We start from the raw sequence: 21,621 nt of genomic DNA, 5'->3' as shown, positions 1-21,621 counted from the left end.
ATTGTTTGAATATTGCAATACAATGGACAGAATTTGAACTTATTGGATGGGAGGTGCGCTTCAACGTTCCGTCCATTAACTGAAAACAGGCTAGACTAATCGATTCTTGGGATTTAAGAATCGATATCGTTCCGTAAAAATGAGAATCGATTAATATCGAGATATCGATTTTTTTTTTTTACCCAGCCCTACTTATCAGCCCCATTAATTCTCCACTCTACTAACTGAAACTTTACATAGTATTGAAAGACAAAGGCTTTTTATAGAAGAAAATTGGATCTTAATTGCCACATGACGAAGGACAGAGGTATTTTTGCTTTTTAGTTAAAGTGGGCACCTAAAACACTGAATCATGTCTCATATATTTTTGACTCTTTCTGTTTTTTTTCGCTTCACAGTCTCTTTGTCCACCCATGCTGAAACACTCAAGAACATACAGCTCTTTGCTTCTTTAAAAGTTATGCTGCATTCATGTACCATGTCTGAATCATCAGCTGGTGAAGTTCGAATCAGCTGTTCACATCCTTGCCTGTTCAAATGATTTGTTTCTATAGCAGTGCTGCAAATAGAAATCGCTACATTAATTCACCTCTTTTATACTACTGCTCAAAAGATAGAAGTTTGGGGTTAACATTTTTTTGTGTGTGTGTGTATTTGAAAGACATTTCTTAAGCACACCTGTCTGCATTTATTTGATCAAAGATGTTGTGAACATTTTCGTATATTTAAAAAATGTATTCCTGTAATGCAAAGCTGAATTTTCAGGATCATTATCAGTCTTCAGTGTCACATGATCCTTCAGAAATCATTATAATAAGCTGATTTGATTCTGAAGAAACATTTTTTTATTATTACCAATATTAAAAACAGGTGTGCTGCTTAATATTTCTCTATTTTTATTAGGGCTGGGCAAAAAAAATATTTTTTTCGATTAATCGTTTTTTTTTCACCTCTTTTATACTACTGCTCAAAAGATAGAAGTTTGGGGTTAACTTTTTTTTTTTTTTGTGTGTATTTGAAAGACATTTCTTAAGCACACCTGTCTGCATTTATTTGATCAAAGATGTTGTGAACATTTTCGTATATTTAAAAAATGTATTCCTGTAATGCAAAGCTGAATTTTCAGGATCATTATCAGTCTTCAGTGTCACATGATCCTTCAGAAATCATTATAATAAGCTGATTTGATTCTGAAGAAACATTTTTTTATTATTACCAATATTAAAAACAGGTGTGCTGCTTAATATTTCTCTATTTTTATTAGGGCTGGGCAAAAAAAATATTTTTTTCGATTAATCGTTTTTTTTAAATGAAGTCGATTCGATATCGATTCTCAAAAGCCGCGAATCGATCTTTCTTATCATGGCCATATGCGTGATTCGCAATGCTCAGGTGAAATGCTATAGTAATACTATAAATCTGCGGAAGCATTTGATATCACGCATAAGGCGCCATGATTTCCGCAATGAATGAATGGCGGATGGCGCGGCGCACTGTTTTGTTTACACATACTAAAGCGCGGATGACGCTCGCGGTGTTTTCAGCTTCTGCCGTCTCACTATATGATGATATGAACACGAATGTCATCTCCAGCTGCTCTGAGTCACTTCATTAGCATTTACCGTTTCATTTGAGAAATCTACCGTCATATCACATACACAGCAGCTGCAAGTTCTTCACGGCAACCCGTCAAAATAAAAGTTTAGTTTAACGTTCTACTGTCAGAATATATTACTATTTAGCAGTCTTAAGAATCAATGCTACTACTTCTTATAAATATTAATAAATCTTTATTTTTAAAGGAATAATCACATCTGTTTTCTTTTTAATTTTAACAGTAAACCTCTGTTGTGCAGCACTTTGTTTGCCAAAAAATAAAAGGGTTTAATTTTCATTTGATTAGGATAAATTAAATTAATGTTTTATGCCTTCATCTGATTACCAGAAAAATTAAGAACATTTTATAGGGCCCTATTATTGTTTAAAAAAGGACCCATACAAAAAAAAAGTATAGGTTTAAAATACAGGCATGTGGTTCTTAATTTCTTTTTATTAATTCACCATTTGTAAACTGATGTTTACTGTTCATTTTTTAGAAATATCAATAGCATTTGTATTAAAACTATATTCACTGAATGTAATAAAAAAATCGAGAATCGAATCGAGAGTTGCGAATCGAAATCGAATCGAATCGGGACATCTGAATCGATACCCAGCCCTAATTTTAATGTAGGTTCATAATATTTTCAGGATTATTTGATGAATATAAGTTATTGCTGTCACTTTGAACACTTTAATATGTTCTTGCTAAATAAAAGTATTAATTTCTTTTTAAATGGTATTGTATGTACTTTTACAATATATTGAACAAAAAAGGCACATTAGGTTACTCTAACTATAATAAAATAGCATATCAAACAGGTTCTTAGCTACTGCTAACTGTTGAAGCTGCTGCCATTTTGCTTGATTTACCATATCTCAGAAAGGTCAAGCAAGAGAAATCAGCTCTTTGACAATTTTTTCATGGTTTTAAAAAGTTAACAAATTGTGTTGCAGTAATATTAACGGGTTTAGCTTTATAAACAGGGCTGTCGTCAGAAGGTAAATCTGGAATCGGGTCCTGTGATGAGCCTAAAGTTGCTAAGGTCCTCTGTGGTTTCCCCCGGGTCCCATGACTTTTAGCGGCAGTCCTGATGTAGTTGCGGGTTCATAAACCTGTCAGACAGGCTACGTTATCACGAGTGTGTGAGAGATCTCCCACTTCCCTCTTTACACACAGAAACGTCTACAGAGAGGGCATATGTTTGTGTAAGGAAAGTCTTGTCAGGTTCAGATGAACGAATGCCACGTCTGCAGCAGTACAGGCCAATTAATGCTTCCTGAAACCATTCTGCAGTTTTGTGCACTTTCTATAGTCATGAATATTACATCAAGATCCACTTTGCAATATCCTCTGCACTAACATGCTACTTGATTCCCAATAACTGTTTATCAGTTGAAGGTGGCATAACAAAAGGTGGTTTGTTATGTCGTTTTGACTTTCAAGGTTTGCTGACTGAGACTTTTTCTGCTTGAAAGCTCCAGTATACTCACACATCTTATTCAAGCACACAAGTTTCTCAAGTTAAACACCAGGAGTTTGTGTTTAAGAAGGATGTCAAATAAACTGGTGTTGTTTTTCTCTGGCTGTGCATTTTAGCAGCGCTTGTGTTCTGTTTGTGAGGCAGCATAATTGTATAATCATAAATTTAAAAATGAAATACGCTGTGTGTGTGTTTATAGCACGTTGTGACTGTGAGAGTGGAGATTTGAATGTATTACCCTGTTCGTTTGTACTGTAGATATCTTTCAGCTTCTGCCACTCTGGATGACATTTCCAGCTCTGAAGTGTGAGTTACTTCATTCTTTACATTCATTTTGTGTATTTTAAAGTATGTTTTCTGCTATTTTAAGGTCACGAAGGGCTAAAAGATTGTTTTAGGGTGGCTTGCTCTGCTTTGTGGATTTTTATTAGATAATGCAATCTTATATTGCATTATAAGTATTGTGAATTGCAATTTAAATGAGCTTACTCTGTAGATGCGCATTACTTTTTAAGTTTGGAATTTGTATGATTTTTTTTGTCTATTATGCTTACCAAGGATGCATTTATTTGATCAAAATACAGTGTTATATTATTATTACAATTTAAAACTGGAATTTAAATATTATTACAATTTAAAACTGGAATTTAAAAAACATTCTTATTTTCATATATTTTAAAGTGTACTTCATGAATTTTGTGAAAATGAATTTTCAGCATCATTACTCCAGTCTTCAGTGTCACATGATCCTTCAGAATTCATTCTAATATGCTGATTTGCTGCTCAAGCAACATTTTTAATTATTATCAGTTGAAAAGCTTAATGTATTTATGGAAACTGATGCATTTTTTCCCTGGATTCTTTGGTGAATAGAAAGTTCAACAGAGCAGCATTTATTTGAAATAGAAATCTTTTGTAACATTTTTGCCATAACATTTTTTTAATCACTTTTGATTAATCAGCCCTCTACGGACACCTTGGCAATTGAAACAAAGCGACGGCGAGTCGTGCGCCTTCATAGAGTTTACGGTGCGTTGCACATCCATTCTGATGAACTGAAAAACAGCGCAGATCGCTTGACGGAGAGTGAAACTCTGAAGCGCTCAGTCAGAGAGTGTTCGGCGAGTGAAAATATATCTGTGCTAAACTTATACTTAGCCTCCAACTCACACACTGGCGAGTAAAATCTGAGAATTTATTAGCAATTGGCTAATGTTAGACATCATTTAGTCGCCCAGAGTGAAGATTTAGTCGCATATGCGAGTGATTTACTCGCAATGTAGAGGGTTGTTAATGGAATGTATAATCTCAGTTTCTTTTAAAACAGAATCTTACTCCAAACTTCTGAATGGTAGTGTATATTAAGAGAGCATTTCGTTCGGTATCCAGTGAAACAACTAACAACATTTCTGATGACTTTAAGGGTGGTATGACTGGTGTTTGTTATCTGGAGGCTGTGGTCTTGTTGACTAACTCCTGAGAAATTCATGGACATTAAAGAGTTTCACGTGATTTTTTCAAATATTTTTCTCTCTCCCCCCACATCCTCTTTTCTCTGCGTTCTTTCTCTTACAGGTATAAAAAGACTCAGGAAACGCTGTCTCAGGCTGGACAGAAGACCTCAGCCGCCCTCTCCACCGTTGGCACGGCCATCAGCAGGAAACTGGGTGACATGAGGTAATGCACAAGTCAAAATGCCCACCCTTGTGCGTCCTCTGTTTCTCTAGTACTTTTTTTTCTTTTCTTTTTTTTCAATCACAAATTACAACGTGACTCTGCAGTCACTTAAATTTGCATATGTTTTTATTTAATTCACAATTTTTCTTGGGTAATATGAATTTAGACTAACCATTGTTCCTGGTTAATGTCCAAGTGTTTTGTCTAACTTAGCAGTTCAGATCTGTTGTGTCAAAACTGTTCATGATTTATCTTAAACTGCATTTATGTGTGTGTGTATATGTGGCATTTCTCCATCACATGCCTTTGGCTTCGTTTAGACAGGCAGCAAAAATCCTACTCAAAATCATTGATTCTGAATACCAAAAAAGAAAGAAATATACAGTCCAAACAACATCCATATGTGATTTGAAATCTGATGAAATCACAATGCAGACAAAAGATTGGATTGGAAACTGAATTGGATTTGTATACAGTGTGAACAAAGCCCTCATGCCTACGTTCTCTCTTTGGTTATTGATCCACTCTTTTGCATTTGTCATATCCTACTGCCATTCATCATCACTATGAAGCCATTATTATCCATAATGAGTGTTAAAGGCATAGTAAGTGATTTTTCAAAAACACTTTATAAAACTGATTCGGGCCGAATCGCAAAACAAACTTGTAGCCAATCAGCAATAAGGGGCGTGTCTACTCGTGATGTGGATGAGAGCGCGTTCAGTGCATGGGACGGACATTGTTGCGCCTCGCCGCTCACGTCCGTAGACACGGTGTAACATTGGTTTTGCTTTGTTTCACAGAACTAATCGTTGCCTGGGTTGCGTACGTATATGTGGGGCGGAGCTATCAAAATAGGGGCAAGACCCTTTTGGGGTAGAGGCGTGTTTGTTTTGGTGATTTCAAATATCAACATTGGCTACCAGAAATCACTCACTCTGCCTTTAATGCAGTGCGACCACAGTCAGCAGAGCCACTTAAACTGTAACCGGCTGTTTTACTCCTCATATAATGAACAGAAGCTCTCCCTAACCTGTTTTCCTGGCTCCTGATTCACTTTACTGCATATACTGTCTCTGTTCTTACAATTATTTGCACACATTTATTTAACTTCCTTCACCACTCCACAAACAGAAGGCAGAAGAAAAGGAGTTTTGTGAAGGCCTGACTTTCCTTCTATTAAACGTGACCTGTGAATAGTTGGTCCTCAGTGTTCTGATATGCAGAGGGCCTGAGACCAGTATCAAAATCATTAGCTGCTCCATAAATCAGTCTCTAGTGTGTGACAGAGAGAAGCTAATCACGTCATTCAACAGATCAAAAGCTTCAGCCATGCTTAATTAATTAAAGCTCTGCTGCTGTGTCCCTTCATTCATCAGACAGATAATGACATCACTCAAATTTATTAGCCACTTTTAGTCATTAACATCTATCCATCATATTCACCCCATAAAATGGTTTGATTGTTTTTTGGTTCACTTCGCTATTCCCTGTATTACTCTATATCAGAACAATAATTCTCATAATTTGTTCGTCCTGCTTGCTTTGGTCATGCTTAACACCCAACCTGATTGCTTTTGTATTCCACCTTTCTTTTTAAACGCTGCCCTTGCTTGGTCTACAGAGCTCTTCCTTTCTCTAACACCTTTGGGTAAGACTGATTAATGTCATCAAATAATTTACACTTAACATAGAGCTCTGTTTGTAATACCAAGCCCATTTAATTAAAAAAAATTTTTTAATTATAATTTAAATGTAATATTGATTTTAATGTTATTTTAGCTCTGAAACCCTGCTAATTTTGATTCTTACCTACTTGTGCATGATTACAGTGCTATATTATGTGTGAACAAATGTGATTTTTAAAGATCCGAAGTTTGAGCTGTAAATGTCACAGACATACTAGCAGTCTTTGTGTGGTGTAGCCCAGCTGATCTCTCTGCCTTGCGTGCTGTCCTGCTTGCTTGCTAACACACACAACTTTTTCTCCTTTTAATGCTTTCGAAGTAGCAACTACTCCATTCGCCATTCAATAAGTATGCCAACTATGAGGTAAAGTACTAGGGTAAACCACTGCCCCTCAACTCAAACGTTTCTGATTCATTGGACAATAAAATATTAGATTTTCAAATGATTATTAGTAATTTGTGAATTTTTTTTTATTTTTTTTTTTATTAAAACAAATAATACTAAACTGTTTAAACTGCTGTATTGAATATTCTCATAATGCTTGATAAATTTATTTATTTATTTTTGGCATGCTTGTTTTTTTGTTTTTTTTTACCTTTTATAAGCCAGTTACTTTACTAAGTCCACTTGCTCATGTCTAATTAATTGCAATGTTTCTTCTGCCACGAACTGTGGGATTAATGTGTGTTTTGTTAAATAGGAACTCTCCAACCTTCAAATCATTTGAGGACAAAGTTGGAAACATCAAGGTAAGGCTTCACTTTTGAAATTGGGTCAAATACATGATGCTTATTTTTGGCAGATCTGTTAATTTATTCAAAAATACATTTGATATATTTAAAATATTGACAAAGACAAAAATGAAGACATTTGTCCATCAAATCAAAGTCAAGTGGTACAACCATTAAGCGGAAACAGAAAACCTAAAACAAGAAGTTATATCACATACACTATCAAGATTTTTGAAATAGGTCTCATATACTCAGCAAAGCTGCATTTATTTGATCAAAAACTCAGTAAATTATAATGTGAAAACAAATGTACAATTTAAAATGACTTTTTTGTATTTTAATATATTTTAAAGTGTAATTTATTCCTGTGATACAAAGCTGAATTTTCAGCATCATTACTTCAGTGTCACATGATCCTTCAGAAATCATTCTATCATGCTGATTTGGTGTTCAAAAAATATTTCTTATTATCAATGCTGTATAGAGGGCCCTTAATGTCTCTCAAGGCCAATTTCCCCCCCAAAAACGGAATGACTTTTAAAAAAATAATAATTTTAAAATAATAAATGGTAAATTTTTTTCTTTATAATTACACCAGATGATTTTTTTGAGTCTTTAAATGTAAACTTTTGTTAAAAAAGGATATAAAAGTTTTACAGAACCATATGAAACCAACATGACTATGCTGTGTAGAGCACGTCTAAGAACTTGACACATGCTTTTTAAACTTGATTTTTCCTTGGACACTTGGTGTCCTGCGTGTCTCTTAATGTTTTTTTCTGTTTGTGTGTCTCAGTATAAGGTGGTTGGAGGGAAAGCCAATGGTGAAAGTGCCCACTCTCCGAACGAGTCCAACCCGATGCAGGACAACGCTCCGTTCTGAGAGCCCACCCTCTTGATTTAAACACTTATCTCATTCTTTGTGAATCCTGACTACACCTACACTTCCGTTCTCCCAGTTCTCCCGTTCTCTCTGAATTCTTTCATCCCTCCTTCCTCTGTCTCCTTTGATACCCCTTCACCTACTGCTAGCATGTGCTTGCTCATCTCACTGAAAACACACACGTAGTACAGATTCTGTGACATGAAATCATCACAGGTTGTACAAAAGAAGACAAATGATGAATCATTTTGTATTAGAAACTATTTTACACTGCTTTGCATAATGTTTTTACATAACTTTTATCTATATATGACTATAATGGAATACAAATAACTATATTTAAACAGTACTGCCAAGCAGCATTCATCAGTTGGCAGAGGGGTATAAAATACTCAAAGAAGAAACATTTAAATCTCAAGGGGGGTGGATTTTAGACCAATAAAGAAAAGAAACTTGCTGCTGGTTTCTATGCTGCTGAGCATTCAGTTGAGTTATTTTTGACTCGGTACAATGTGAAGCTGTACACCTGGTGAATGTCTGACCCTCTCTGTCGGCCTTACACTCGCACTCTCTATTGCTTTGTTGGTCTGTTGCTGGTGAAAACCTGTTACCCTAAATAGTTTTTTGCTTGATCTTTTTTTAACCTTTGCTTTTTCTTGCTCTTGTTCAGTTATTTTTTTTCACTGATGGGAATGTTTTATTTATGCTGTTTGTCGGGAATCACTTGCCTTTGCTTTGTGCCATGCTGTGTGTACCAGATGCCATAGACTTTTTGCTGTCAGAATGTTTCACACACACAAACTATCACCAAACTATCACATCACAAAGATCACTGTTAAATTTTAAGAAATAAAAAAGAAGTTACTCTCAAGTGCACTAACCCAAAATGTCAAATGGCGAGTAGGTCCTGCTAAGTAAGTTGAATTTCTTTTGTTAGTGGCATTTGTTGGTTTTTCCCAACAGACGTGAACACTATTGTAGTCAGTATCGTAGCACAGTCACTTTTTACCGGAAAGATATTGGAATATATTTCATTATTAGTAAATGTAATCTTATTTTGCTTCATTTTTATCTGTTCTATCCTAATATTTAATTCACTTACATGGGTGTCAGTGGGTGGCCTTGTTTCAGTATATTACACCATGATTACATGCCTCATTGTTTGAGATGCAAGGGACTGATGCAGATGATGAGATGCCAACTTCATGTGACTTTCTACTGGAATCCATGTGTAAAATGCCATAGAATTATGTGGATACACCTGTAGTTCTGCAAACGGTGAAAAGATGACAAAAGATCATGAACATTCAGAGGGAAAGGACTTTTTTATTATTATTTTGGGGAGGTTGTTTAGTTAACAGGCACCATATAGCTTTAAATTAGAGATCTCAGCCTAGTTGTTCAGATTGTTTTCTTTAACAACAACAGTGGTGTTATTCTTCATTTATTTTTGTCAGTTTCTATATCAATAAAGCATTCGTTAAAATGGCTTTTGGTTCTTTTCTCTTCCTTTCATAATGTTAGGGACATAAATCTGCCAGGAGGTGGCAGTACAGCACGTACTCTAGAGAAGCCATGTGCTTCTACAGGCTCTGCGCTTTTTACGCAAACATGCCATTGGAGGATATCCTCGACTTTTCTTTGTGTTTTAGCATTTGTTTTATTGTAGCATTGAAATATATGTAGAAACTATGAATTTGATTAGAAATGTAAATATATAGTTGGATAAAATGTAACATTTACTTTTGATCCAGGGCCTTCAATCAAGTTTGGTATTTGGCCCTTCGTGGTAAAACGTTTGAGCGCCTCTACTTCACAGACTATGGGTTTTTTTCACTTATTTTACCTTCTACCTATTTTTCCAGAATTTTTTTTACCATATTAATTAGCTAATAATTAGAAACTTAATTAAAATGGTTTAAATTAATTTTGTTTTATTTTTCTCTGACCCAAGTTCAAAACGGTGAAAATACTTGAATATAAGGTGAAAATATTTTTAAAATGAACAGCAGTAAATATACAAAGAATAAAAATATTCATCTTATTTTATTCCTTCTTGTTTGTATTCCCCAAATTGTCCTTTGTGGCCAGGGGTTAAATTGGGATTTGTTATGTGGGGCGGCTCTATGGTATCGAGTGTGTGTGTTTTGTTTTTTTGCAAATATGATTTATTTTGAAGCAATATTCTCATCAGTTTTTTTAACAGCTGTGACATATAAATCTGCGTGTTTTTTAATATTTTATCCAAGGGCGTTTTTTTTTTTACCTTTATAGAGGGCATTTTCCCACTAATCTAATTAATACTTTCATTTCAAATTCTTACATTTGATCTATAAATTAAATTAATATGATTATCTATACGTTATCAATTAAATCATTTACACTGAAAAATACAACTGCATTAAATAATATTATGAGATTCTTTTAAATGTTTTTGAATATACGAACAAGAAATGATGGTGGAAATTATACTGTTCAACGAAATTAAAACGCCAGTAGGTGCCAGTAGTGAGCGTTTAATGAGTGAGTCATTGAGTCGTTCATTCAAACGATTCATTCAAACTGCAGATTCATCAGATGTTTCTGCATGGGCTAATGAAACTTTGACTCACTCAACCGATTCGTTCAAAACACGGAATCAATCAACAATGAATCGTCTGGTTGCTGTCAGATGCGCTGTTTACTTTACTTTACTTTTTTTACTTTTAGTCATTTAGCAGTTTTTTTCTGACAGATTTATTAACAGCAATTACAGAACAGAACACAATCCATTTGAACTTTTAACAACCAGTTTAAATAAATTTACTTGCACAAACTAGCCCATTTAAAATAAATATTACATGTACACAAAAGTTTGGGGTCAGTAAGATTTTGTAATATTTTTTTAAGTCTCATGCTCATGAAGGCTGCACTTATTTGAACAAAAACAAACAAACAGTAAAAGCAAATTCCGTCTGAAATGTAAGTGACCTAATAATATTATCGCATTTGCTTCTTGAAATAGAACTATTAAACAGTTGTAATGGTGAAAACGTTGTGTGATGTTGCCTAACTAACTGTATTTTAAATATAAAAACTTTCCATTTTGAATTTTTACCTCAGGGTGCTGTTTCTTTTCAGCCTCGCCTCAGCAGCGCAACCTTATTCCGTCAATAGATGCATTAAATACAGCTATATCCACTATTCGCCACTTACTCTAAATGTAATAAAATCAGAATAATACTTGTGTTTTGGTGTTCACATAGTTATCTTTGGTTACTGATGTTTTAATAATGTTACTTGTCTGGCGTTAATGAAGCGTTAATGTCGAGTCTATGTGCCGGGGCTCAGCCCCGGACGACCCCGGCCCAATTTAAACCCTGTTTATGGCTAAAAAGCAAACATCAGTCCTCAGTTTTTTTACAATATGATCAGATCATCGGTAGGTAAACTGTTTTTATTCATCAAATGCCGATCATATTCTGAATAACAGCTAATTCGCAATGTCACACATACACGTTCACTCTTAATGAATAGCTGTGAATAGTGTTGTTTTGTTATGAATGATGAGTGTGAAATTGGGAAACCTCACAAAACACGTTAATTCCCTGACCGGGAATCGAACCCGGGCCGCGGCGGTGAGAGCGCCGAATCCTAACCACTAGACCATCAGGGAACTGCTTTCGAAAGAGTCATGCAGTGTTATCGAGGCAAATCGTTAATGTCGAGTCTATGTGCCGGGGCTCAGCCCCGGACGACCCCGGCCCAATTTAAACCCTGTTTATGGCTAAAAAGCAAACATCAGTCCTCAGTTTTTTTACAATATGATCAGATCATCGGTAGGTAAACTGTTTTTATTCATCAAATGCCGATCATATTCTGAATAACAGCTAATTCGCAATGTCACACATACACGTTCACTCTTAATGAATAGCTGTGAATAGTGTTGTTTTGTTATGAATGATGGGTGTGAAATTGGGAAACCTCACAAAACACGTTAATTCCCAGACCGGGAATCGAACCCGGGCCGCGGCGGTGAGAGCGCCGAATCCTAACCACTAGACCATCAGGGAACTGCTTTCGAAAGAGTCATGCAGTGTTATCGAGGCAAATCCCAAACTATTTATTTATTTAAATTATATATGTATTCGGTATGCATATTTGTTGATAATGTTATGAAGTCTAGTGGGCGCAATCAGTTGCAATACCGAAGTCCAAACCCTAAGGCTGATGTTACACTTTTTAGAGCAATATTGCTTGGGCACTTCCCCATTGAGAATGGGTAACATATTTCTATCTGGATACTTTAGATCGGTCGTGGGCCCTGTGTCTAAACTGGTTTGCCGTTGACGCCAACACTGCCCACAGTTGCCCCGTGTATCATCAGCCTTAAAGCACCAGCCGTTCCGTCCTGCCTCTCGCTGGTTTGATCCGGTTCCACACACTGAGGGGTTTTTATAGAGGATTATATATGTATTCGGTATGCATATTTGTTGATAATGTTATGAAGTCTAGTGGGCGCAATCAGTTGCAATACCGAAGTCCAAACCCTAAGGCTGATGTTACACTTTTTAGAGCAATATTGCTTGGGCACTTCCCCATTGAGAATGGGTAACATATTTCTATCTGGATACTTTAGATCGGTCGTGGGCCCTGTGTCTAAACTGGTTTGCCGTTGACGCCAACACTGCCCATAGTTGCCCCGTGTATCATCAGCCTTAAAGCACCAGCCGTTCCGTCCTGGCTCTCGCTGGTTTGATCCGGTTCCACACACTGAGGGGTTTTTATAGAGGAGCGAAAGGCCACGCCTCCGTCACCAGTGCTTGTCGTCGACGTCATCTCTCTGTATAAATTTAAGCGAACGAGTTGTTTTTGTTAAACGGCACTGCGGTAACGTGAAGTTAGATATTACCGGACGTGGAGGGTTTTATCCATCCAAACCTTTTCAAATGGGCACCGTTGCCTAGCGTTTTCTCCCCAAAGCCTCCGACTGAATTGAGCTGGGTGCTTTAATAACATCAGCACGAGCGGCAGAAGAAGGTGAGATTGTGGTTTAGGCTTCATGTTTTAAAGGGTGGTCATTGTTTGTTTCGGAGAATCTGAGAAAAATACGTTTAATCTAACATTATTAGTGTCGTTTATCTGTAGTGGTGCATGTTTTCTCACGTTTGAGACAAAAATGTTTGTTTTGTGATCGCAGTTGCTGTAATTTCAGTGAGATTACTGTAACATCCTCGTGTAATTTAGTTTTCTGAAAAATTCTGTAGGAAGCTTTTTTGTAAAGAATATCTCAAGTGGCATAATGTCAGTTTGGTTAGTCTTGTTGTTTGGCACTAAACTGTATAACGAGTAACATTTACAATACCAATATGTCACCAAAACCATGTTGTGATTGATGAAATCTTTTAAATGCCTTCCCTGAGTCTGTCTTCATTAAAATCCATTCTCCGGTTTAAGATGAGAAGTTAATATCTAGTTTGTATTATTTGCTACAGAAGCAGTCATGTCTGACCAAATGTCTTCTCACAGGGTTTCCATCTAAGTCACTGTTTACACACGTCTGTAAAATGGCAGCCATCCCAGCTAGTGGTTCCCTAGTTGCTACTCACGACTACTACAGAAGTAAGTTGCGTTTGCAAGTTCTTTACTGTTATAGGTGTATGAAACTATTAATAGTTGATGTTATAAAGAGAAATTGCCTTATAAGACTGTTCCTTTTCAGGGCGCATTGGCTCTACATCCAGTAGCAGCTCGTGTGGCAGTTCCGAGTATAGTGGGGAGGTTATTCCACATCACCCAGGTGAGTTACGTTTCATTTCTGTCTCTTTTAAGGGCGCATTGGCTCTACATCCAGTAGCAGCTCGTGTGGCAGTTCCGAGTATAGTGGGGAGGTTATTCCACATCACCCAGGTGAGTTACCTTTCATTTCTGTCTCTTTTCAAACGCCCCCCCCCCAAATGATTGTTGCTTAGTCATCTTGGATTGAGCGGTTGCCTTTTCCTGACTGCATGCATGCATGCATCGGCCTACATGTCTTTGTTTAGAGACTCTTTAACAGTGATTGTGCCTACATGATGGTGCTTTACTTGTTCTGACCTGTTGTTTAATTGTGCTTTAGGTCTGCCCAAACAGGATTCTGGCCATTGGTGGTCCAGTTTCTTCTTTGGGAAGCAGAACCAGCCTGGGATGGGAACTCTTACCGAGGAGGCTCAGCAGAAGTGAGTCACTGAATTGAGTTTCACCCGAGTTGGTGCATGTAACATGAAGGCCTTGCCAAGGGCTGATACACTCTTTAATTGCAGATGCAGTTGCAAATTTTAGATTTTATAACAAAGGGTGTTAGTTTGCTATATACATTTCTAAATTCTAAATCCCTTAATGTGATTTGCTCACTGCAGGTCAGGGGTGGTGAGTGTGACCAATGGGCAGGTGACATGTATTGCCCGGGAAATGGTGATGAGGCAAGTGAGCGAAAGTAGCGATGGAGGCAAGTCGGAGGCGGGGAGTTCTTCTCATTCCTGAATCAGACACCAGATCAGGACACCAACGCTAGGGGACAGGGGACAGCTCCTCTTTTCTTTTTCTTTTAATTTCTCATCCATATAATAGGCTGTTTTAGTACTTTTTCTTTTTTTGTATTCGTCGTTTTATATATATATATCACATAATAAATGGAAGAGCTGAAACTTGCAAAAATAATTTTGTACATTTTTACACATCTGTAACACTGATGGAGATGTTTTTGTTACTTGTTGTCTTATCCTGTGTTTTTCAGCACAATAAATGGTCTTAAACAGCCCACTACTTCTATTGAATTTCTTTTAATTTTGCTTTATATGTTAATTCAATTCAAAAATGTCTGTATTATGAAGAAATCATACACCACCATCTCTCCTTTACACTTAAGAGAAAAGACCCCCTTTTCCAAAAATTTGTTTTTATAGATTGCATATAATAGTTTACAGAAAGTTGCATTTCAGAAAAAGCGCAGCAATAATCAAATGCTAAAATGACAAATTCTGCCCTTTTTCCTCTAAAATGAAGTTTTGAGAGGAGATACTATTCTCAATTTATCTGCACATAGTTATTTTGATGTATGACATGGTTATGGAATTTTTTTTTAAATGTAAAGTCGGCAACACCAAAGCTCCAAAAGTATCAAAAATGTATTTTAAAAGAACTGTCGCATAGCGTGTGTGACGTTTCGAGCATGCAGGCTCTTCATCAGACAAATGGTGATGGTTATGGGGAATTGTGTACGTGTATCATCATGTACTAATTTGTCTGTGTTCCGAGTGTGTGGTGAAGGAAAAGCGCCCCCTTCTGCATTATATTCATTTCATATATAAGAATGATTTGATTATATAACAAGCATGCTGAAGCTAAATTCAGTGCATCTGCATTCAAAATGGACTTTGGTACGGAGACAAACAGGACTCTTGGATAGTAACAGAATGTCACAACTGCTCTTGAGTGAAATGTCAGTTCTCATACAGAAATGATCCACAAAAAAAAGGTAACCGTTAAATGATTTTTGGAAAAGTCGTTTTAATCAAATAAATGCTTTGAGCTCAGCATCCCTTTGAATAGGGTGAGCGGCAGGTCCAGGAATAAAGAGGTTTGAAGTGCTCTCGAGAGGAATAAAGCATTTTAAAGACATTTTGCTAAACTAGTGCATTGCGTTCTGAACAGACGACACCGATTTCATACTTTGACATGGTTTGTGTACACCAAAAGGGACAGAACATAGTGCCTGTGGACTTCAAAATGAGCAGTGTGGGTGGTAGACCAAACACAGACAGTGAATATGGGAAACAGTCAATATGGAAAATTGCTCTGTAGAGATGACGTTGTACAGCTTTGTTCCCATGTGTACATGGATTTTCCAGGTCACTAAGTTCTGATGGTTGGCTAGATACATGGAAAAGCCTCTTTGTGGCATGCTGACTCTGTTCTTTTTCAGACATAATTTCTCCTTTGTTCGCAGCAACAGGTCCCAACTAAGAGACTGTGACAGGTTCGGTGATTGGTAGTTTATTGACGATGAAAAGAAATTTAATGTAGGCCTACTTTTTATGGCCAGAATTGAGGGATGTCAAAATCTGTAAATGACTAATCAGTTTACTCAGTTGCCATATTGGCTGTTTTCTATGTAGCCAATAGAAAATGTTTCTATGTATTTGGAAGGTAAAAGCTCTCCAAAACTTTCAATGCCATGTCAAATTAATCTTGACAATTAAATCTAACAGTATTATTTGTCAAAACACACATTACAGTTTAGGTTGGTCCAGCTGATGTGCATGCAAAAAAGCAAACAAACAATGGCTCTCTTAAATATTTGGATCTTTTAACGTATTTTTAGCTGCAATTTCTCCAATTCGTTCTTTTAGGAGTACTTTGTCTCAGACTGTAGATGGGGCCTAGTGTAAAGTGAGGCAGAATAAATGCAACGCTTGGCTATATGGATGCTATACAGTATATTTACACTACTGTTCAAAATTTTGGGGTCAGTAAGAATTTTTTTTTATTAATTTTTTTTTAAATGAAAAAATGTATTCAGAAAGGATGAGTGATTGAGTTGTAATGTTACAAGAAATCACATTTCAAACAAACGCTGCTCTTTCGAACTTTATATAAATAGATCAAATAATCCTGAAAAAACGTATTGTGGTGTCTACAAACATTTTAAGCAGCACAACTGTTTTCAACACTAATTATAATAAATGTTTCTTGAACAGCAAATCATCATATTAAAATATTTTTTGAAAAATCATTTGACTGAAGACTGGGTAATGATGCTGAAAATTCAGCTTTGCATCACAGAAATAAATTATATTTGAAGATATATTCAAACAGAGCAAACTTCTTTTAAACTGTAATAATATTTTACAATGTTCTTGTTTTTCTATATTTTTAATCAAGCAAATGCAGCCTTGGTGAACATAAGAGACTTGATAACCCCAAACTTCTGAATGGTAGCGTATAAACTAAAAATAATTTGTCCTTCTCTAGCATTAAAAGGCCTCTAGATATCTAAACAATGCTGCAAATCAGTCTATTGATTTTTTGAATGTACTATTATTAATATTGCAGTACCCTTTGTATATTAAAAAACAAAACAAAAAAAAAACACTTCCAATTCCACCACTAATGCACAAACTAAGCAACCAAGTAAAAAAAAAAAAAAAAAAATTGGCACTTTAAGGCATTTAAACACATATGAAAAAAGACTACGTATTATTTTGCAATTATTTAGCATTGGGGTGAGTCTTTGCCAGTCTCTTCCCAAATTGAGCTCTACCATCTGGCCAAGTTTCAAGTCTCTAGGCCTTACTGGTCTGCACGATCAGTTTTACGGCAGAAAAATAATAATAAAAATCCTTACAATCCTATGCACTTGAATAAAAAAAAAAATAGAAGCCTATTATTGGAGCAGCACTTTTAAACAGCACATTCACATATTGTGTCTGTAGTGAAGCATATTTTTTCCAGCGCTCTATACACCATTCTTGTGCAGGTGTCTACTTCACCTCACGATCAGCAGGGCTTTGCCGTTTGGAAGAGGTTCCCCTGGATGCCGGTCTCTTTAAAACCACATTTATTGTCCAGCCATCGCTCATTGGCCCTAAATCTGTATTTAGATAGAAAGACATGGTCTTGCTGTCAGTAGGGCTAAATGTACAACTATTTAGATCGACAGATCTCAGTTAAACTCATACTACACCTTGGTGCTTGGATTTGGTCACCCAGACAGTCACTTGTCTTTGCTTTGGTTCCATTAAGTTATCAGAAAGACTATTAACTGCCTTCATTTTGTCTGTCGGGCAGATGCCTGCAAACAAAAACAATCACATACAGAAACACGTACACAGAATCTGAAGAAAGCTACTTCAAACGACCACATCCCCACTGAGTAAATCCTCTTAGGCATGCGTTTTAAAAATTGTAATCCTTCTGTAACTTTAGTAAAGATTCAGAGATCCTTTAAATGTAATATTAAACATTTTTGGTTTATATATTACATTTATTTACATGTTTTTAGTACTCAGTAGAGTTTAAGCAATGAAATTAGGTTTATTTCTGGCAATTCACAAAATTGGGACTGATGTTTTTATTTGGTCAACAAATTAGTCAATGACTATGTCTGTTGATAAGGCTAAAATTGGAATAGTGTGCTGTACATTCAGGTACAAGGTCATTCATGAGAAACAAATAGAGCTTTGGGAAACCGCAGATAGTCAGAATAACACGTGTCCTGTAGCTGGTTAAACAGAGAAGAGCTAAAAATAGTACTGCACTTACTCCGATAAAACTCATTCCGAGCAAGGAGACACACAGGGGCATTTACGGTGGTCATGGTCAGCTTTTATGTGTACATATGACAGAACCAAATGCTTGGAAAGTGGAGTGTTCTTTGGAACCTGGAAACATAGCAAAGAAGGAGGAGTTAAGGTCAGTGCTGAACAAGCTTCATTTTATGGTCAGGGAACAAATATCCTGATCAGAGCCACATAAACATGATAGCAAAAAAATATCTGTGAAAAAATGGTCAAAGTCCTACATGAGGAAAAACCACAAACTCTTATCATGCTTTTAAAAAGACAAGACATGTTGATTCCACATAAAACAAACATGTTGATTGTAGATCAATCACATGTGTGTCAAAAGTTTAAAAAAAAAGGACTTTTGTCCCAGTTTTGCTCAAATTGTAAACAGAATATGCTTGTCCTCTGTAGGGTCGTGGAAGCCAGTAATATGAAGCCCAAAGTAGACTTCTGTTTTTGCTAGGGTATGCACAGTCAAAAAAGTAACGGAAGAGATAGAATAAGAAGTTTAAATGAGTATAAAGACATTGTAACAGTGAAATAGAAATAACGCGAACACAAGGATGAAACGTTCTGTGTCGATGTTTGCGCACACTATCTTTGAAAGGCTACACGTTCAGCTGTACACATAAGCTAGCAAAAGCATAACAAATCATAATCAAAAGTATACATTGGCCTTTACCTCACCAGTTGAGTGAATAATTCAATGAATCACTCACTCCTGAATGAATCAGTCAAATTAATAATTCAGTGACATACACATATAAGCAGTCACTTGTCGCCACATACTATTTTGATATCGATGTACAGTAACTTGCAGAAAGAGTGAAAAACAGTTGTTATGTTTGTTATGTGTGCCTGACGGGAATTCACAAGGGCTAATAATAGCAGTCATTTTTGTGTGATTTGACATAATTCCTGTTTGACTGACAAATCTTTGTCATACTCTTTATCTTCAAGGTGTGTCTGATAATCTCTACCAAAATACTGTTCCACCTCTAAAAATAAAATCACTTCCTCCACACTACACTCTGAGAGAAGATAGCATGCGATCATAGCTGGACAGTGCTAATTATGGAAATGAACTTTGCTCTATATAGCCAGCCAGAAATGTATCGTTTGATCTCTTCTATACTGGTGCTCTTGTTTTGATGCAGAATACAATGATTCTCAACAGCTCTGCAGTCTCCTGCATGACTCTTTCTTTTCTTAGACACATAACAGGCTTTTTTGTTAAGGCTCCCTTAAGCACAAGACTAGTCTTGAACACTAATCCCTCACTGAGTCAACATGAAATTGGTCTTGATCACCATTTGATCTCATTTGAAAGGTTGAGAAAGGTTAGTACATGAACAGAGTGGTCTGGATTTGAAGATACTACAGAAAACAGAAAAGGTAATGGTGTCGTTCTTCTATAAAGATTCATGTCAGTCCTCCAGGCGTTTTTCAAAGACCAAAAGAAATGATTTCTCTGTGAATTGCTGTATGTGGTGGGCAGGTGTGTATTAGGGAGAAAGAAGAAAGAATGAGAGGCATAAGAATGAAAGTAGAAGAGGCAGAAACTGGACTAAGAGAAAGAGAAATAAAGAAGAAGAGGAAAAGCAGCCCCCACAGTAACTTCATCCACAGTAAAACAAAACACAGTAACAAGCTACAAAGTACATTTATGAAAAACGACTCAACACAACTCAAAAAGTCCTGGACAAAGGCTGCTTTCTCAGTGACCTGTTTGGTTAGTATGTCAACGTATTATACATATCTAGGTCAGTTTATATATATATATAGACATACACACACAAGTGTGAGAAGTCTGCTTAAAGTTTTTAAGTGTTTAACATTTCTTCAAATATAAAAACAAGAACATTGTTGTTTATATTCCTAACAGAAAGATATATGATTAGAAATGTGTCGAATATGATTAGGTTGTTTTAAAGTCCATGCATTATGTCTTGATGTTATCTTTAAGTGGACCTTGCCTTTTTCTAGGCTGTCTGTCATGTGTAAAAATCCTTAAAGTCCAAGGGCAATGTAAATGTTCCAGAAAAAAATGCTTTTTAACTATTGTGAAGAAGGGAAAGCCTGGACTCGTTGAGCATATCCATACACAGATGAGGTAGCTTTATATCAAACCCCTCCTTTGCTTCAGGCTCAAGAAGTGACAAGCTATTCGCTAAGGAGCTGAAGGTCCCACCCTGAGGAACACCCATATGCTTTCTTGACCCTTTGAGAAAAACACTGGGATGAAGGAAAGGTTGGGATGCTTATGCGCTGATACAATATTTTCCAGCACTGGCAAACGCCAGCGGAAATTCTTTGCACAAGATATGAGCTTATACGTGTGCACATGGATGCTACAGTTTTATTAACAAAGTACACTGTTTATTAAGCATACTGTCTGTAGATTGTGTTCTTGTTGGCTTTCTGTATTTTCATTATTTCCATAATAATCTCTGCAAAATTCAACCCACAGGTCTTTGAGGTTAGAGAAAAACCTGCAAGCCATCAGTCCACTTTGACCTATATTCTCCTGGTGAGAAAAACAGGACTATTTCAGAAAGACCCGTGTTATGTGACATGCCTGCTAAAGAGTCCTGAATAGGAGGAGCCACTGGGGTAAAGCATGCAGTTCGTCTGTTGACAGTCCTGCCTTGCATTAAAGGTTATTCTGTATAAAGGTGAATGGTGAGAAGAGAATAAAATAGGGGGACAGGAGAAACAGGTACAAAATAATGAATAATTTAAAAAATAATAATAATATTTTAAATATTAAACTGGCTAAAATACGCAGAGAATGTGCCCCCTGTAATTAAACAAAAATACATCCTTTGGACATTAAAAAAAAAATGTATATACAGGTTATTGTATCTGTAATTATATACATACATTATTAAAATGAAAGTTCACCCAAAAGTGAAAATTCTGTCATTTTCTCACGTTCATGTCGTTTCAACTCTGTATGACTTTCTTTAGTAGAACACAAAAGAAAATATTTTGAAGAAAGTTGTTAAAGGGTTACTCCACCCCAAAATGAAAATTTTGTCATTAATCACTTACCCCCATGTCGTTCCAAACCCGTAAAACTTCGTTCGTCTTCGGAACTCAATTTAAGATATTTTGGATGAAAACCGGGAGGCTTGTGACTGTCCCATTGACTGCCAAGTAAATTGCACTTTCAAGGTCCAGAAACGTATGAAAGACATCATCAGAATAGGCCACCTTCGAAGACGAACAAAGCTTTTACGGGTTTGGAATGA

The 21,621-nt window shown here is 36.3% G+C and overlaps 2 protein-coding genes, 1 long non-coding RNA gene and 2 other non-coding genes across 11 annotated transcripts in view; 2 read left to right on the top strand and 3 right to left on the bottom strand.

Annotated features, from left to right (window-relative positions):
• Positions 1-9,553, top strand: part of LOC107747983 (tumor protein D54-like) — a 22,690-nt gene extending 13,137 nt beyond the window's left edge. The window contains exons 3-8 of one of the 7 annotated variants that reach the window (XM_016562627.1): positions 3,342-3,389; positions 4,659-4,760; positions 6,385-6,411; positions 6,771-6,812; positions 7,150-7,198; positions 7,977-9,553. In XM_016562627.1, the coding sequence (XP_016418113.1) occupies positions 3,342-3,389; positions 4,659-4,760; positions 6,385-6,411; positions 6,771-6,812; positions 7,150-7,198; positions 7,977-8,063 (355 nt within the window). In that variant the 3' untranslated portion in view covers positions 8,064-9,553. Of the gene's footprint in view, positions 1-3,341; positions 3,390-4,658; positions 4,761-6,384; positions 6,412-6,767; positions 6,813-7,149; positions 7,199-7,976 lie in introns of all 7 variants that reach the window. The other 6 variants (XM_016562626.1, XM_016562630.1, XM_016562629.1 and 3 more) reach the window with 6 other exon arrangements.
• Positions 9,554-11,646: 2,093 nt separating this feature from the next.
• Positions 11,647-11,718, bottom strand: trnae-cuc (transfer RNA glutamic acid (anticodon CUC)). Its single transcript has one exon. It is a non-coding gene; the product is annotated as a tRNA-Glu (tRNA).
• A 325-nt stretch (positions 11,719-12,043) lies between these two features.
• trnae-cuc (transfer RNA glutamic acid (anticodon CUC)) lies at positions 12,044-12,115 on the bottom strand. The gene has a single exon. It is a non-coding gene; the product is annotated as a tRNA-Glu (tRNA).
• Positions 12,116-12,900: 785 nt separating this feature from the next.
• LOC107747982 (pancreatic progenitor cell differentiation and proliferation factor B) lies at positions 12,901-14,843 on the top strand. Its single transcript, XM_016562625.1, has 5 exons — positions 12,901-13,082; positions 13,572-13,664; positions 13,765-13,842; positions 14,161-14,260; positions 14,441-14,843. The coding sequence occupies exons 2-5, from the start codon at positions 13,610-13,612 to the stop codon at positions 14,562-14,564; spliced, it is 357 nt and encodes a 118-aa protein (XP_016418111.1). The 5' UTR covers positions 12,901-13,082; positions 13,572-13,609; the 3' UTR covers positions 14,565-14,843.
• Positions 14,844-17,396: 2,553 nt separating this feature from the next.
• Positions 17,397-18,459, bottom strand: LOC107747991 (uncharacterized). The gene is made up of 3 exons (XR_001640863.1): positions 18,345-18,459; positions 17,767-17,874; positions 17,397-17,673 (listed from the first exon to the last, which is right to left on the bottom strand). It is a non-coding gene; the product is annotated as an uncharacterized LOC107747991 (long non-coding RNA).
• Positions 18,460-21,621: the final 3,162 nt, after the last annotated feature.

This window comes from Sinocyclocheilus rhinocerous, unplaced genomic scaffold (assembly GCF_001515625.1).
Source record: "Sinocyclocheilus rhinocerous isolate Xijiao unplaced genomic scaffold, SAMN03320098_v1.1 scaffold1251, whole genome shotgun sequence".
Taxonomy (NCBI): Eukaryota; Metazoa; Chordata; class Actinopteri; order Cypriniformes; family Cyprinidae; genus Sinocyclocheilus; species Sinocyclocheilus rhinocerous.
This window is presented reverse-complemented; position numbering and strand designations above follow the sequence as displayed.